This window comes from Dipodomys merriami, unplaced genomic scaffold (genome assembly GCF_024711535.1).
Source record: "Dipodomys merriami isolate MVZ:Mamm:240054 unplaced genomic scaffold, mDipMer1.0.p SCAF_1, whole genome shotgun sequence".
Lineage (NCBI taxonomy): Eukaryota > Metazoa > Chordata > Mammalia > Rodentia > Heteromyidae > Dipodomys > Dipodomys merriami.
The window spans coordinates 5,436,178-5,451,558 of NW_027202270.1; the positions used below are offsets into that span (position 1 = coordinate 5,436,178).

Sequence of the window (15,381 nt, forward strand, 5' to 3'; positions counted from 1 at the left end):
CATGATTTTTTTAGATAGGACCCTCCCATAAAAAAGTAAAAATGGACAAATAGGATCATATCTCTCTTTTTTAAACTGTGGTTGAACCCAAGTAAGAAAAACATTCGCCATATTTGCCACTTCAAAGTAAACAACATGAACATTCATGAACATTCTGTGCAGTCTTGGTGTTGTAGTGCCATCCCCACTCTGGTTCCAGATGGTCTTCATCACCACTAAGAAACCCTTTCCCATTCAGCCCTCACTTCACTTAAACCTGTCCCACCAGTCTCTAGTATCTCCGGATTTGCTTCCTCTGGGTATTTGATACAAATGGAATGCCGCTATCTATCTACTGTGTTTTCTTTCATTTTACATAATGTTTGTGAGGCTCCAATATTTTGTAGCATGCGTCAAAGTTTTGTTTCTGTTTAAGTGGAGTATTATTTTATTGCTCAGTTTGAAAAGACAAAGGAGAGCAGTCAAAGGGAAGAAACAGATGAGGATTCTGCTGGGACTTTGGAAAGTCACGAAAGAGGAGGTACCTAACAGGCAATAGGTCAGTCAAGACTGGTGAGAGCCAGGAAGTGTATTCTCGCTGGTATTTCCTAGTGGAGACCTCGATTCCAGCCTGTCCTCTGCCTTTCCTTCTAACATCTCCTGGCCTTTACAGCCACAGCAACCTTGATCAAAGGGTCCCAAAATAAAATCCTTAGGCTGACATTCATTTTGACTCATGTTCCAACGTCCTCCATGATTCCTCTTCTCAATTTCCCAAACCTTTAGCTGAAGCTGAAGTAATTTTTATTGGTTTTATTTTTTTCTGCGGTTATTTCCTCCCTGTCCCTCTCATTCATTTCTGGATGGAGACTGGATTGGACAGGGAAGGTAAGTGGGGCTGAGGGCTGGGGGTGTCGCTCAGATCACTTTCCTAGCAAGTCCAAGGCCCCGGGTTCACTCCCCAGCACTGCCAAAAAGCGGAGCATTAAGTAAGGGGTTTGAAGGAACCTACTGGAAGAGCGAACCTACTGGAAGAGCCGAGGGAGTTGTTTTGTTTAGGGGCGCGCGCGCAGCGGTAACGGGGCTCGCATGCGAGGCCTGGAAGCCGCCCCTCAGCTCTCCCCGCTCAAGGCTGGCCCGAACCGACACGGGCGGCCCACAGGAAGTGAGCACCGAGCGAGGAGCACCGGCTCGCGGGGCGGGACGCCGGCCACCGGGTTTCTTCGGGAAAGCACGTCGGGGTACGGTGCTCGGCAGACGAGGGCGTGACCACGCCAGAGACAAGGCCCGTCTGCACGGCCCAGCCGGCAGAACCAGGACGCACGGTGCACACCGGCTTCCACACGCCCAAGCCGAGCGCGCGGAGCACCTACCCGCCGCAGCGCGCCGGCCGGCTCCGCCCCAGCTCCCGGGCCGGACCCCGGGTCCCGCGCCCCGGCCGACCTCCTCCGGGGTGGAAGCGCGCGAGACCTGTCAGCTCTCGCGCGACCTGCCGCCGCTGCCGCGGGGCATCCTGGGAAACGTAGTCCCGAGTCCCCAAAGGGAAAAAATCTGTTCGCTGAGACCCGTCCACGCCAAGATGGCGGCGCCCATCGGGGTTAAGTCCGTTCGCCCTACGTTCGGGCCGGGGCGGGGGTCTGGGCTTTAGGCTGTAAGTTGAGGCCGGGCCCGGGATCCAGGGAGGGATGGGAGAACACGTCGGTGTTGGGACGGCGGCGTGGGCCGCAGGGCCTGAGGAGGGCGCGGCGAGCGGCGGCCGGGCCCGACGGCGGCGTGGGCGCCGACGCCCGTCCGGGCCGCGGTCTGGGGCCGCCCCGACCTCGCCGGGCCGCCGGGTGGAGTGGAGTCGGACCCAGGCCGCGGCCGGCCGGGAATTACAAAAGATGTGGGGCCCTCTGTGTGGCCTCGAGGCCGGACTGTGGAGTTCACGCTTCTTCTCTCCCCGGCCCCGAGTTGGAAAGCAACATCACTTGGGGTCCGTCACGCAGATCCCGCGCCCGGCGCTCAGGGCTCGCCTGCCAGCCTCGACGGCAGCCCTGGCCCGGGACCCGCGGCCTCCGCGCGGACGCTGGCGTCAGCGTGGGGCGCCGGGCTTAAGCCCCACTTTTTTTTTTTTTTTTTACTGACATAACCTCCCCACAGCCTAGCTGGGCACAACGCGCTGCCACCACCGCGGGAAAGATTCGTCTCTTTAATCCACTGAAGTGTCAGAATGTGGCACGTGGGACTGAGGGGTGTGAATTGCACAGATTTTAGTCATTGATGGCCCCAATTCTCTGTTACCTCTCAGACGGTAGAATTGGTTTTGTCCCCCTACCGTTGACTTGGATGTAGTTGATGATTTTTATCCTTTTCATGAGTAATGTGAATACGCGTTTTTAAGAACGGCTCTGATTTCTTGTGGGCCAAACTCTGTACAAGGTGGCTTTCTTTCGTTTGCCAGACATGTATTGCCACATTGTATTTGTCACGTTGTAGCTATAGGGAAATAGTTTGAGGAACGTACCCAAGGTCACATAGATGAGCTAAGATCGTGGTAAAAATTTTAAAAAGTTCAACCTTACTGCCTCCGAACTACATATTGTCTATAAGGAAGAATTTAACAAAAGTCAATCATCCAAAGTGTAAGGAAGATGTGGGGAAAACTTGTTTTAAAAGTAAAAGCATTTCTATAACATTTTTTTTAAGGAGAAAAATTCCACAATGTTTGGGGACCTATTTGAAGAGGATTATTCCAGTGTGTCTAATAATCAGTATGGAAAAGGGAAGAACTTAAAGACTAAAACTTTGGAGCCACCTGCTCCTAGAGAATTCACCAATTTAAGTGGAATCAGAAATCAGGGTGGAACCTGTTACCTCAATTCCCTTCTTCAGACTCTTCATTTCACACCTGAATTCAGAGGTATGCTATATTACATGCATTTGAATAATAGTACATACCATTGACTTTATGTGTAGCTAATTATATGAATCACAGAAGTTCTTAAAATTGTATTCCACAGTATATGTTATATCGTTGCAACCATAAGATACAAGTTAGTGGTTTTTCTCTGCAGGGAAATGTGAAGGTTAAATTATTTTAAATATATTCTAAGTTATTCTAGTAATGTTTAATAACAAAATTTAAAAATAAGACAATACATTTATTTTCCAGTTCCTGTGATTTAAAACACAACCTAAAGAGTATTCTGTCTTGAGTACTGGGTTTCATTATTGCTATGTCACATATATTGTTGAATTTAATCCTTTGTACAAAGTAACAAACACCTAAGCCAGATTTAGTTATATCCTGATTTGAGGGATGGAAAGGGGTGACACAATATTTATACACATTCACAGTTGCTTAGCTGCAGTTCTGAAATCCAGAAAAGTGGCTCATGTCTATAATCCTAGTAACTCAGGAAGCAGAGATCTAGTATTATGAAGCCAGCCCCAGCAGAAAACTTGATTAATCTCCACTACCAAGAAAGCCAAAAGAGGAGCTGTGACTCAAGTGGCAGAGTGCTCGCATTGAGCCAAAAAAAAGCTGACAGGGCCCAGGTCCTAAGTTTAAGTCTGGCAGGACTGGCACATATTCATGCCCATGCACATAACCACACACACACACAAAATGTATTGTGGAACTATACAGAGTCTTCTCTCACTAGGACCACTATTCATACCTTGATTCCTGGAATGTTAATCTGTATTAATGGGTTCTGTCTGCCCAGATCCTGCTGAGAATGAAAAGTCATGTCTATAACAATTTCTTCAAGAAATTCTGAAATCCAAAGACTCAATTTTATGTAAAGGATTATATGTAAAGACTAGAAACCCAAGCCGGGCGCCGGTGGCTCACATTTGTAATCTTAGCTACTTAGGAGGCTGAGATCCGAGGATCACGGTTCAAAGCCAGCCCGGGCAGGAAAGTCTGTGAGACTCCTATCTCCAATAAACCACTAGAAAATCGGAAGTGGCGCTTTAGCTCAAGCAGTAGAGTACTCGCCTTTAGCTGAAGAGCTGAGGGACAGCGCCTAGGCCCAGATTTCAAGCCGCACGACGAAAGAAAGAAAGAAGGAAAAAAGGAAAGAAAGAAAGAAAGAAAAACCTACTCAGATTCATTATATTTTAACAAAAAACAAGAGTTGGCGGGGGGGTATTGTGAGGGTAAAGAGGACTCTCAAAAATCGGACTGACAGGAGGCTGGGAAGGTGGCTCAGTGGTAGAATGTTTGCCTTGCATGCCTGAGGCCCTGGGTTCGATTCCTCAGCACCACATAAGCAAAAAGAAAACAGCTGGAGGTGGCGCTGTGGCTCAAGTGGTAGAGCGCTAGCCTTGAGCTGAAGAGCTGAGGGACAGTGCCCAGGCCCAGAGTTGGGGTCCCACGACCAGACCAAAAAAAAAATCGGACTGACAATAGGCCCTTGATTTCTTGCCTCTATTTTTTTGGGGGGAGGGGGGGTCCAGTCCTGGGGCCTGAACTCTGGGCCTAGGTGCTGTCCCTCAGCTCTTCAGCTCAAGGCTAGCGCTCTACCACTTGAGCCACAGCGCCACTTCCGGCTTTTTTCTTTATGCTTATGTGGTGCTGAGGAATCAAACCCAGGGCCTCAGGTATGCAAGGCAAGTGTTCTACCACTGAGCCACCTTCCCAGCCCTCTTGCCTCTATTATACATACTTCTGCCATTCCCATCTTTCCTTCTTTCCATCCTTCCTTTCTTTTTCTCTTTCCTTCCTTCCTTTTCCTCCCTCTCTTTTCCTTCCTTCCATTTCTTTCTTCCTTCCATTTCTTTCTTTCATTTCTTCCTTCCTTCCTTTCTTTCTTTCATTTCTTCCTTCCTTTCTTTCTTTCTTTCTTTCTTTCTTTCTTCCTTCCTTCCTTTCTTTCTTTCTTTCTTTCTTTCTTTCTTTCTCTCTTTCTTTCCTTTCTTTCCTTTCTTTCTTTGAACTCAGGGCCTGGGCACTATTCCTGAGCTTTTGTGCTGAAGGCTAGCACTGTACCACTTGAGCCACAGCTCTACTTCTAGTTTTATGTTTTTGTTAATTTTATTGGAAATAAGAGTCTCACAGACTTTCCTTTTGGGGCTGGCTTTGAGCCATGGTCCTCAGATCTCAGCCTCCTAGGATTACAGGTGTGAGCCGCCAATACTCAGCTCTGTGTTTCTTTTATTGCAGTCTGGATATCTTGGCCTTGCAATGATTAGGCACCCCAGTGTTATGTGACTTTGTAGACTCCCCTCAAAGTGTCCATGCTCCTAGGACAGCCTGATTCATCTTATAGCTGAGTGTTATAGAAGAGGAATCTCTTTTCACCAACTCCCAGTTTATTAGATCTTTATGATATATTAGATCTCTTGGTTCTAAGATTTTAAAAAAAACAGCCACCTTCCTTTTCTGGAGATTTAGTAAATATTTATTATTGTCTCTGATTCTATCTACTCCATAAAATTTTCCTCCTGATACAGTGAATAATTCCACTCTTAGAAACTTTCAGCATCAATGAAGGAAATACCATAGTAAAACTCCAAATGAAGGGCAGGAAAAACGAAAGGCAAGAATATGAAACATGTCCTGTTTGTGATGGGGGTACAGGTGCAAGTAGGAAAGAGTGGAGAGAGTTAAGAAAGGTGAATTTGGTCAAAATACTTTATGTACATGTGGAAACATGGAAAATGAGCCAGGCCCTGGTGGCTTACACCTATAATCCTAGCTACTCAGGAGGCTGAGATCTGAAGATCATTGTTCAAAGCCAGCCCAGGCAACAAAATCTGTAAGCCTTATCTCCAACAAACTACTCAGAAAAGGCTGGAAGTGACACTGTGGCTCAAGTGTTGGGTGCTAGCCTTGAGCAAAGGAAGCTCAGGAATAGCACCCAGGCCCTGAGTTCAAGCCCATGACCAGCACCAAAAGAAAGGGGAGTGGTGGTAAATGAAGCTTGTTGAAATTAGGAAAGGAAAATAAGAGAGTGATAGAGGAGGTAAGGGTCTAATCAATGTACATCGTATGCCTATGTGGACATGTCGAAATAAAATCTCCTTGTACAACTAATTGATGCTAGTTAAAAGTATAAAAAGAAAAGATATTTTCAGCATTAGCCAAGAGGGATAAAACTTTTTCACGTTTTAATGTGGTTGAGGTCAATATGCTTGAAGTAGAAAAGTAATCTCAAGAAGAGACTGAGAAACACTGAGAAGGCTGAGGCAGGAAAATCACAAGTTGGAGGTCAGTCTAGGCTACGTAGTGAGACTCTGTCTCAAAAAGGGAGAGGAGAGGAGGGGAGTGAAGGGGGAAAGAGAAAAGAGACAAAAGAAGAGAAAAGATGGAGGGAAAAAGTGAGGGACTGGGATGTCTTGGAGGCTAGCAGTAGGCAAGAAGGGCTGACAGCTGCAAGCCAGCTTTCTCTGGCAGGCCAGTGACATGGTTTTAGCTTTGTAGTACAAGATGTGTGTATTTTGCACAGTTCGGAGCTATAATTTGGAAAAGTTAAGGAGTAACAGCACTGGAGGAGAAAATTTGGAGGAGGTAATTTTTAATAATATTTTAAAGTAAGGCAAATTGAGTTCATGTACTACCAGGACAATGTAGCTAGGAGTAATGAGGATGATTTGTAAAGTCCCTCTAGGAATGGTTTTATGCTTTAACCTGTAGGCCTACAGTTAATTTTTGCCCAGTCTCAGATCTTCATTGGGAATATATCATAACAGCAATTACTAGAACTGCAAAAAGACATACCCTCACATCCCTGACCCTCCTGAGGCATATCAAATTTTCTCCAGAGGAATTCAGGATACAGACTTCCCAGAAGACTCAAATATGACCTCATTGGGTGATGAACCTATATGTTAAATTACCTTTTTTAATTATGGAGACTGGCACGAGGTTGGCAACTTTTAACCATTATCCATAGAAAAGACATTTGTACACCCCACTCCCCCAAAGGGAATAGCATAACGTCATAGTAAAAGATGACCCTTCCCATGAAAGGTTGGTTGTCAGCCCTGTGTTTGAAAATGCATGTTACTCTTGTGTTTCTTGGGATTCCCCATGACTTTGTGTTCCCACTGCCATAGGCAATGCAAATCAATTATTTTTGATGATATTGTTCATAGATGGTTTGGGCATGTTTTTGTGGTGCTATGGATTGAACCTAAGGTCTTGCATGTGCCAGCAAGGGCTCTACCACTGAGCCTTGGGTTTTTGAGCCAGTCTTGCTAGGGAGCTCAGGCTGGCTTCTAACTTGATATGTAATCTAAGCTGGCCTCGAAGTCCTCCTACATCTGCTTCACAACTGCTGGGATTACAAGTGTGCCCCACCATGCCCACGATGTATTTACTTCTATAGGTATGAACTAATCATTGATGAAGGTTTTCTAAAACCCCTCACCCCGATTCTGAAACCTTAGCAAAATCACTTTATCTTCGTAGATTCAGTGCACAAAAATGTTTTTAGAAGCAAGTGTAGATTAAGGGTGTAAAAATGGACACAGTCCTATTTTCCGATCTTTAAGGATATTACTTAGTTGTGATCTGGCTTTCTAAAGATAGTTTCTAAGATAAAATCATGTCATTCACATCTCTGGTTCTACTTTTGTTTAGAAGCTTTATTTTCTCTTGGTCCGGAAGAGCTTGGTTCCTTAGAAGATAAGGATAAACCTGATGCAAAGGTATTAAACCTATAATTTACTAGAGGCTTTTGGAATATTAAAAAAATGGTTTTTAAAGGAGGAATTAAACTACTTATTCATAGGAAACGATAATGTTATTTATTACCAGTATTTCTTTATTTTCAGAAAGTGACTTGCCTTATATTCTTAGCAATGAAATTATCTTTCTGAAAAACAGAATTTTCCAACATAATGCGGGTAGTACTTTGACAAACTTACCTTATTGTGCTATGTTTATAAATCATCCATATTAGCCTACCAAAACATCTATCTAATACATTTATTTTCAACAATATGGAAAAAGAAATACGGAAATCATTATTTTTTCAATTTGGTCTTATGGAAATCCCGAGTAGAGAATTGAGTTTATAATTTTGTACGTACTGTAGAGAAATTGTATTTAAGGCAAAGTTGTAAGTTATATATTCCCTGACTAACCTCTAGTCCTCACTTTGATGCTTAAATCTGTAAGTGTGTGTGTGTGTGTGTGTGTGTGTGTGTGTGTGCGTGTGTGTGTGCGTGCGTGCGTGCGTGCGTGCGCGCGTGCGTGCGTGCGTGCGCATGCACATGTGCGCAAATGCGCTCTCTTGGGTTTTTTTGCACAAGCTTGATAACCACTTGAGCCACACCACCACTTGAGCTACACGTTTGCTTCTGGCCTTTTGATGGTTAAGTGGTTTTAAGAATTTCTTAGATTTGTCTGCCAGGGCTGGCTTTGAATCTCAGTCCTCAAATCTCTGCCTCCTGAGTAGCTAGAATTACAGGCATAAATCACCACATCCAGTAATCCTGCAGTGCTTCTCACACCAATTGTGTGGCCAGTTTTTGTGGCATTTTCCCTCCCTCAACATGTTACAGATCAATATAGTAAAATTTCCACAGAAATTTCTAAATGTTTATCCTCTCTTCAACCCTCCAAGTCTGACTTGCAGGCTGGATTCTGAAAAGCCTTGCTTCATATAAGGCAAGAGCAGTCCCAAACCCAGAAGTTGGGAGACAGGGTACCACTAGCCCCAAGAAACACCAGGACTCCAGAGGGAGATCTGTGTGCCTGGAAAATTCCTATATTGTCTGTAGCAATCTATTAGCGATAGAGAAAAAATGACTATGAGAGATTCTAACTTGCTCTCTATGATGACTTGTGGTTTATTTGGGTTTCTTTTGAGGATTTTTGTTGTTTTTGTCGGTCGTGGGGCCTGAACTCTGGGCCTGGGCACTGTCCCTCAGCTCTTCAGCTCAAGGCTAGTGATCTACCATTTGAGCTCCAGCACCACTCTGGCTTTTTCTGCTTATGTGGTGGTGCTGAGGAATTGAACTCAGGGACTCATGCATGCAAGGCAAGCACTCTACCACTGAGCCACCTTCCCAGCCCTCTTGAGTTTTAATATTGACTTGAAACTACACATGTAAAGATTAAAAACTCTTAAGGTATCTAAAACTTTTTGGACTACATTAGAATTCCAAAGGGCTGAATCTTAGTTATTTGTAATAAGAGACTTATAAACTCTCTGTTGAATGAACAAGAGATAGGGGGAAACTAGTCTTCTTTTATGAAGCTTTACTCAGTGTGTTAAAAGGCTCATGTAGAACACATCTGCTTGTCCCCCAGGTTCGAATCATACCTTTACAGTTGCAGCGCTTGTTTGCTCAGCTTCTGCTCTTAGACCAGGAAGCTGCATCTACAACAGACCTCACTGACAGCTTTGGGTGGACCAGCAATGAGGTATGAAGGCCTGGGAGGAAGTTCCAGGCAGTGGAGGGAAAAGGCCACACTGTTTCAGCATGTTATCCAACTGTCTTTAATCTGCCTTATGATCACAGTATGTTGGTTGAATGTTGTTTTACATTACATAACTACAAGCCAGAAGTATTTTTGTTTCATAGGTACTGTAAGCAGGGGTTTATGTCTGGTTGTGACTGATTTTTCTTTGCAATCTCTATTCCAAAATAATCTTCATCAGGTCTAGTTAAGATTTTAAAAAAAAAGACACTTAGAAATAGCACATGGAAATTATTTGCCATGTATGGGGTAATCTGCTCATCAGCTAAATTTTTTTTTTTTTTTTTTTTTTTTGTCGGTTGTGGGGCTTGAACTCTGGGACTAGGCTCTATCCCTGCGCTCTTCAGCTCAAGGTGAGCACTCTACTGCTTGAGCCACAGCACCACTTCCGGTTTCCTAGTGGTTTATTGGCAATAAGAGTCTCACGGACTTTTCTGCCCAGGCTGGCTTTGAACCGTGATCCTCAGATCTCAGCCTTCTCAGTATTAAAGGCCTGAGCCACTGGTGCCCAGCTAATCATCAGCTAAATTTTTAGTCTACCATCCTTGTCCAGTGTTTTCATGTTCTCTGTCCTGATTTATCTCTGACTCTTCCTTTTCTTCTAAATTGGGGGAGTGGAGGTAGTGTTCCTCTCATTTATCTATTAAAAGTTCCTAAAGGGCAGTCTACCACATACAAACGCCAAACAGTTGTCAGCAACAAGGAAACATGCTTGTTGTCTGTCTGCATTATCATCACTAAATAAATCTGATCTGTCATTCTCTGTCATTTTCCCTTCTTTCCCATTCTCTTCCCTGACCAGTCTCAGCAAACTTTGTTGTTCTCTTTTCATGCAGTTTCCTATTTCTTAAGATCACACAAACTTCTTCCCTATTTTTGCGTTTTCTAAATAAAATTTTGTAGGAAGCTTTCTGGGACGACACCTGTAGTGGCACCATTGCCAAATGATGGTGTGTTTAGAAACAGCTGGTCAACTGCCACAGGTGTTCTGTCCCCTCAGGGCCAGTACTGTCACCTGAATTTACATTCTCTGGTGTCTCATATTTTAAAAGGCAAAAAAAAGATCCCAAGTCCCACACCTTGCTCAGTTTTCAGCCCCCTTCTCTGCCTCTTACCACATGAAACTTACTTCAGTGTGTCCTCCCTCACGCCTCTCCTTCTGTATCACTCCCCATTCCTTTGACTCCTGGCTGTTTTGGTAAAGTCTCTCATGGCATCTATATGCCAAGACCAAAAGACACTTCTGTGTCCTGAGGTAGGCTGGGTCAGTGGCACACCTCACCCTTGGCAAAGCTCCAGCATTTCCTGTTCCTCACATCTCCTGAAAGTCCTCTTCTACTGCTCCTTCTCCTTTTCTACAGTTCTCAGTGGTGGTGCACACTGTGGCTTTGGTTTATAAAATGTGTGTGTGTGTGTGTGTGTGTGCATGCATGCGTGTGTGCGCGCCGGTCCTATGACTAAAATTCAGGTTCTTAAGCTTTTGTGCTCAAGGCTACTGCTCTATCATTTTGAGTCACAACACCATTTCCAGCTTTTTGGTAATTAATTGGAGATGAGAGTTTCATGGACCTTCCCTGCCCAGGCTCGTTTTAAACTGTCATCCTCAGATCTCAGTCTCCTGAGTAGCTAGGATTATAGTTTTGAGCCACCAGTGCCAGACTATATAAAGTGTTTTTAAAGAACTAGTTCATATACAGTTACATGATTCACAATGGATTGAACCATAAAGCAAGATCCATTTGGATGTTTTTCTGAGTAGCAGTAAATATTAATCTTGTTTTTGCTGGTTTTCACTTCAAAGCAATAAGTTCTAGTTCTTCAATAGTGACAGTTGGTAAAGATCACCATCCACACTGTGATCTAAATTAACTTTACTTGTGCACATACTGCTGGTTCTTGTTTGCTGACGGGAACCAGTTGTACTATTCCCTACTCTTTGTCTGTGGCATGGCCCAGTGTGCTTTCTCCTGAGAATTGTGGTTCAAAGCCAGCCTGAGCAGGAAAGTCCATGAGACTCTTACCTCCAATTACCACAAGAATATGGCCCAGTGTGCTTTCACCTTTCAGCTGTGGGGTGAGTTCAGTTATATGTATACACTGAACACTGCCTTTTCATTCTGTAGTGAAATCAAAATAGATGGTAATATTGTAACCTGCTGTCAGCTCATGTCACTGAAACATCCTTGTAGGGGCTGGGAAGGTGGCTCAGTGGTAGAGCGCTTGCCTTATATGCATGAGGCCCTGGGTTCGATTCCTCAGCACCATATAAGCAGAAAAAGCCGGAAGTGGTGCTGTGGCTCAAGTGGTAGAGGGCTAGTCTTGAGCTGAAATGCTGAGAGACAGTGCTCAGGCCTAGAGTTCAGGCCCCATGACTGGCAAAAAAAAAAAAAGCAAAAACACAAAAAACACATCCTTGTAGTGAATTAAGCTTTAGCGTGGATTTCTTGATTCCTCTTAGAGTTTTGTTTGAACTATTTTTTGAGTTTTATTTTTTAAAGTCTGCAGCATAAAATCACATTTAAAACATACCTGTTTTGCAGGAAATGAGGCAACATGATGTGCAGGAACTGAATCGAATTCTCTTCAGTGCTTTAGAAACCTCCTTGGTTGGGACGTCTGGCCATGACCTCATCAATCGTCTGTACCATGGAACTGTGGTTAACCAGATTGTGTGTAAAGAATGTGAAAACATCAGTGAGAAGCAGGTGAATGTGCAGGACCATATTAACAATAAACTATACAGTCAACTATAAGTCATGATAATCTGTGGTCTGATTACAGATCATGAAGATTAAAATGTTTATTTCTGGTGCTGGGAAGGTGGCTCAGTGGTAGAGTGCTTGTCTCACATGCATGAGGCCCTGGGTTTGATTCCTCAGCACCATATAAACAGAAAAACCCAGAAGTGGCTCTGTGACTCAAGTGGTAGAGCGCTAGCCTTGAGCTGAAGAACTAAGGGACAGCGCCCAGGCCCTGAGTTCAAGCCCTACGACTGACCAAAAAAAAAAAATGTTTATTGCTAGACTATCAGGATTTTTTTTTTCTGTTTTACTCTAAATATGCCCAAATCATCACTTTACTCCAAATTTCTTCACATAAAATGAAAGAAACAAATATCTTAAGATAATATTTATTCAGGACTGTGATATTTGGAAGATTATATGTGGAGAGAGTTTTCTAATAGAAAACTATGATCTCAAGAAAGGAGTCAATATCATCATGATTGGAATGGTATAAGGAATGCTAATTGAGGAGGAATAAAAAACAAATCTGAGAGGTGTTTAAATTGACAAATATCTGTAATTAAATAGTAGATTTAGTTTATTAGTATCCTTCAGAAAATTGTATGTATGCTATGTTTATTAAATATATGAACTATATATGTCACATTTAAAGCTATAATAATGCTGCTTTAATTTTTACAACTTTCACTTCCTTGTAATACAAATTGTTCATTTGATATGATGGAAAATAGAAATTGGAAACCTGTAAATCTACTCATCTGTTTGAGATCCTAAGCCATTTAATAAAAATTTCATTTTGTTATGACAAGAGTTACAGGAGGTTTCTGTATTTGACTATATGAGTGAAAATTTGAATGCCATTTTAATGTATTAGTTGCCTCTTTATAAATTGAATATATAAAAATATATGATATAAATATGTAAGTACGTATGTGCCTATGTATATTTTTTAATTCTCTTCTTTGTTTTTGAGACAAGATCTTATTCTGCAGCCCAGGCTAGCCTCCAACTCACAATGCTCCTACTTTTTTTTTTTTTTTGTCAGTTGTGGGGCTTGAACTCTGGGCCTGGGCACTGTCCCTGAGCTCTTTAGCTCAGGGCAAGCTCTTTTCCACTTGAGCCACAGTGCCACTTCTGGTTTTCTTGTGGTAATTGGATATGAGTCTCATGAAACTCTACTGCTCAGGCAGGCTTTGAACCACATTCTCAGATCTCAGCTTCCTGAGTAGCTAGGATTACAGGGTTGAGCTACCAGTGCCCAGCTTGAATTGTCATTCTTTATGCTACTGGAGATCAAAGCCAGGCCTACACACACTAGATAACCCATTCTACCACTGGGTTTACCATTGTTTAACCTAGCATTTGAGAGGTGAGTCCTAGGAAGTCTCCAGTTAGAGGTCAGTCTAGTTTACTCTGCTTCTAAAAAAACAAAACAAAAATTCTTGGCCTTTCTTACCTATACTAATAGAAGTTAATCTTTGTCAGCTAGTTTGAAAATAACCAAGGTGTCCTGTATGTTTGAATTAGTATCTGATTGACTTGGTTCTAATGTAATAATTCACAAAGTAACTAAAAAGGACAATGTACATAAAGCACATTATAAGTTGTAAACATGAACTTTTCACAACAATATTTCAAGTGTTAGTTACGTTACTTAGCAATTTTACTGTAAAATAGTGCCTTGTTACTTTCTTATCCCTATAATTTCTTAATTTCATTACATGTATGCACAAAAGTATAAATATGATTTAAACTTGCCAAATTATAAGTGCTTATTTCTAGAGATACAATTCAAATGTAGAATTGATTGATAGATTTCCTTCTTGCAAAATCTCATCCTCATAATTTTCTTAGAAATACCTGTTTATCCTGGTTCAAAACATTTTTTTCTTATAACTTCCTCAGTATATCTTAAATCAACATTAGCAGAATAAAAATGAAGAGACGGAGTGTGCATTAGAAAATTGTCTCTGCCTTTTCTAATTCTAAAACTAAAACAGTGCTACTAAGCACTGTAGGTTGTATTTAAATTTCAGTTGGTTTCCTGAAGAAGAAGATGTTATTGTTTTACATTGAAACTCACAAAACTCTTCCTTTATAAATGTTTTCCAATTTTTTTTTAGTTAGATCATAGTTTGATTTAGAAAGAATAATGTTAGGAATTCCGCTACATCTGATGGAGACACCCACATCTTAGTATAAATTTTTAGGTTGGTGATGTGTCTGTGAAATTGTTTTTTTCAGTATTCCATTCTTGTGTATTCTAGGAAGACTTCTTAGATCTAACGGTAGCAGTCAAAAACGTGTCTAGTTTGGAAGATGCCCTCTGGAACATGTATGTGGAGGAGGAAGTCTTTGACTATGACAACTTGTACCACTGTGGAACTTGTGACCGGCTGGTTAAGGCAGCCAAGGTAAAGTGTTGTCTTCGTCTCCGTGATTTGAGATAGGAAAGCATGAATGTATTTGAAACTTTTTCTTTTGGTAGTGGAGATCATCAAACTCTAGTGTTGCTAGGCAATTCCTTTGCCACTAAGCAACAACCCAGCCCCTGCTTAAAGCTCTTGACCCTGAAGATGGAGAAAATATTTACTTTGTTATATCTCTATATTTTTTTTATTTTTTATTTTTTTGTTGGTCATGAAGCTTGAACTCTGGGCCTGAGCAGTGTCCCTCAGATCTTCAGCTCAAGGCTAGTGCTCTACCATTTGAGCCACAGCATCACTTCTGGTTTTCTGGTGGTTTATTGGAGATAAAGAGTCTCTTGGACTTTCACAGCCAGGCTGGCTTTGAACCTCGATTGTCAGATCTCAGCCTGCTGAGTAGCTAGGATTACAGGTGTGAGCCACCAGCACCCGGCTCTCTAAATTTTTTACAAGGAAAATATAAAACTTTCAGCCTATAGCTCTCTCTCAACTTACTTATTTCCCAGGAAAACTTTATTTGTACCCCACAAGAGAAACACTTGGTTTCTTCAGTATACCTTTTAGGGTAAAGTCCCTACTTTTGGTAAATGACTGTTACGAAGGAGACTGTGTTCATTTTTGCCAGGAAGCAGCTTGCCAAGCATTAGTTTCCATTTTCTATTGTGAAAATGGTTGATTGTCTCCATTTTTCAAAATACGGAGTTATTTTATTATCTTGATATATAAGTTCTTCATTCTAACAAATCCGGTATGCTATTTCATACCTGCAAACACCTTGCTAATTACAAACCTCAACAGACAGGCCAGGGAC

At 42.4% G+C, this 15,381-nt stretch overlaps 1 protein-coding gene across 6 annotated transcripts in view; it reads left to right on the forward strand.

Moving 5' to 3' along the window:
• Positions 1–1,529: 1,529 nt before the first annotated feature.
• Usp40 (ubiquitin specific peptidase 40) overlaps positions 1,530–15,381 on the forward strand; it is a 65,241-nt gene continuing 51,389 nt past the window's right edge. For 3 of the 6 annotated variants that reach the window (XM_070013402.1, XM_070013539.1, XM_070013457.1), the window contains exons 1-6: positions 1,530–1,630; positions 2,668–2,881; positions 7,553–7,620; positions 9,230–9,343; positions 11,941–12,105; positions 14,412–14,558. In XM_070013402.1, coding sequence (XP_069869503.1) covers positions 2,683–2,881; positions 7,553–7,620; positions 9,230–9,343; positions 11,941–12,105; positions 14,412–14,558 — 693 coding nt within the window. In that variant the 5' untranslated portion in view covers positions 1,530–1,630; positions 2,668–2,682. Of the gene's footprint in view, positions 1,631–2,667; positions 2,882–7,552; positions 7,621–9,229; positions 9,344–11,940; positions 12,106–14,411; positions 14,559–15,381 lie in introns of those variants that run through there. The other 3 variants (XM_070013622.1, XM_070013691.1, XM_070013782.1) reach the window with 3 other exon arrangements.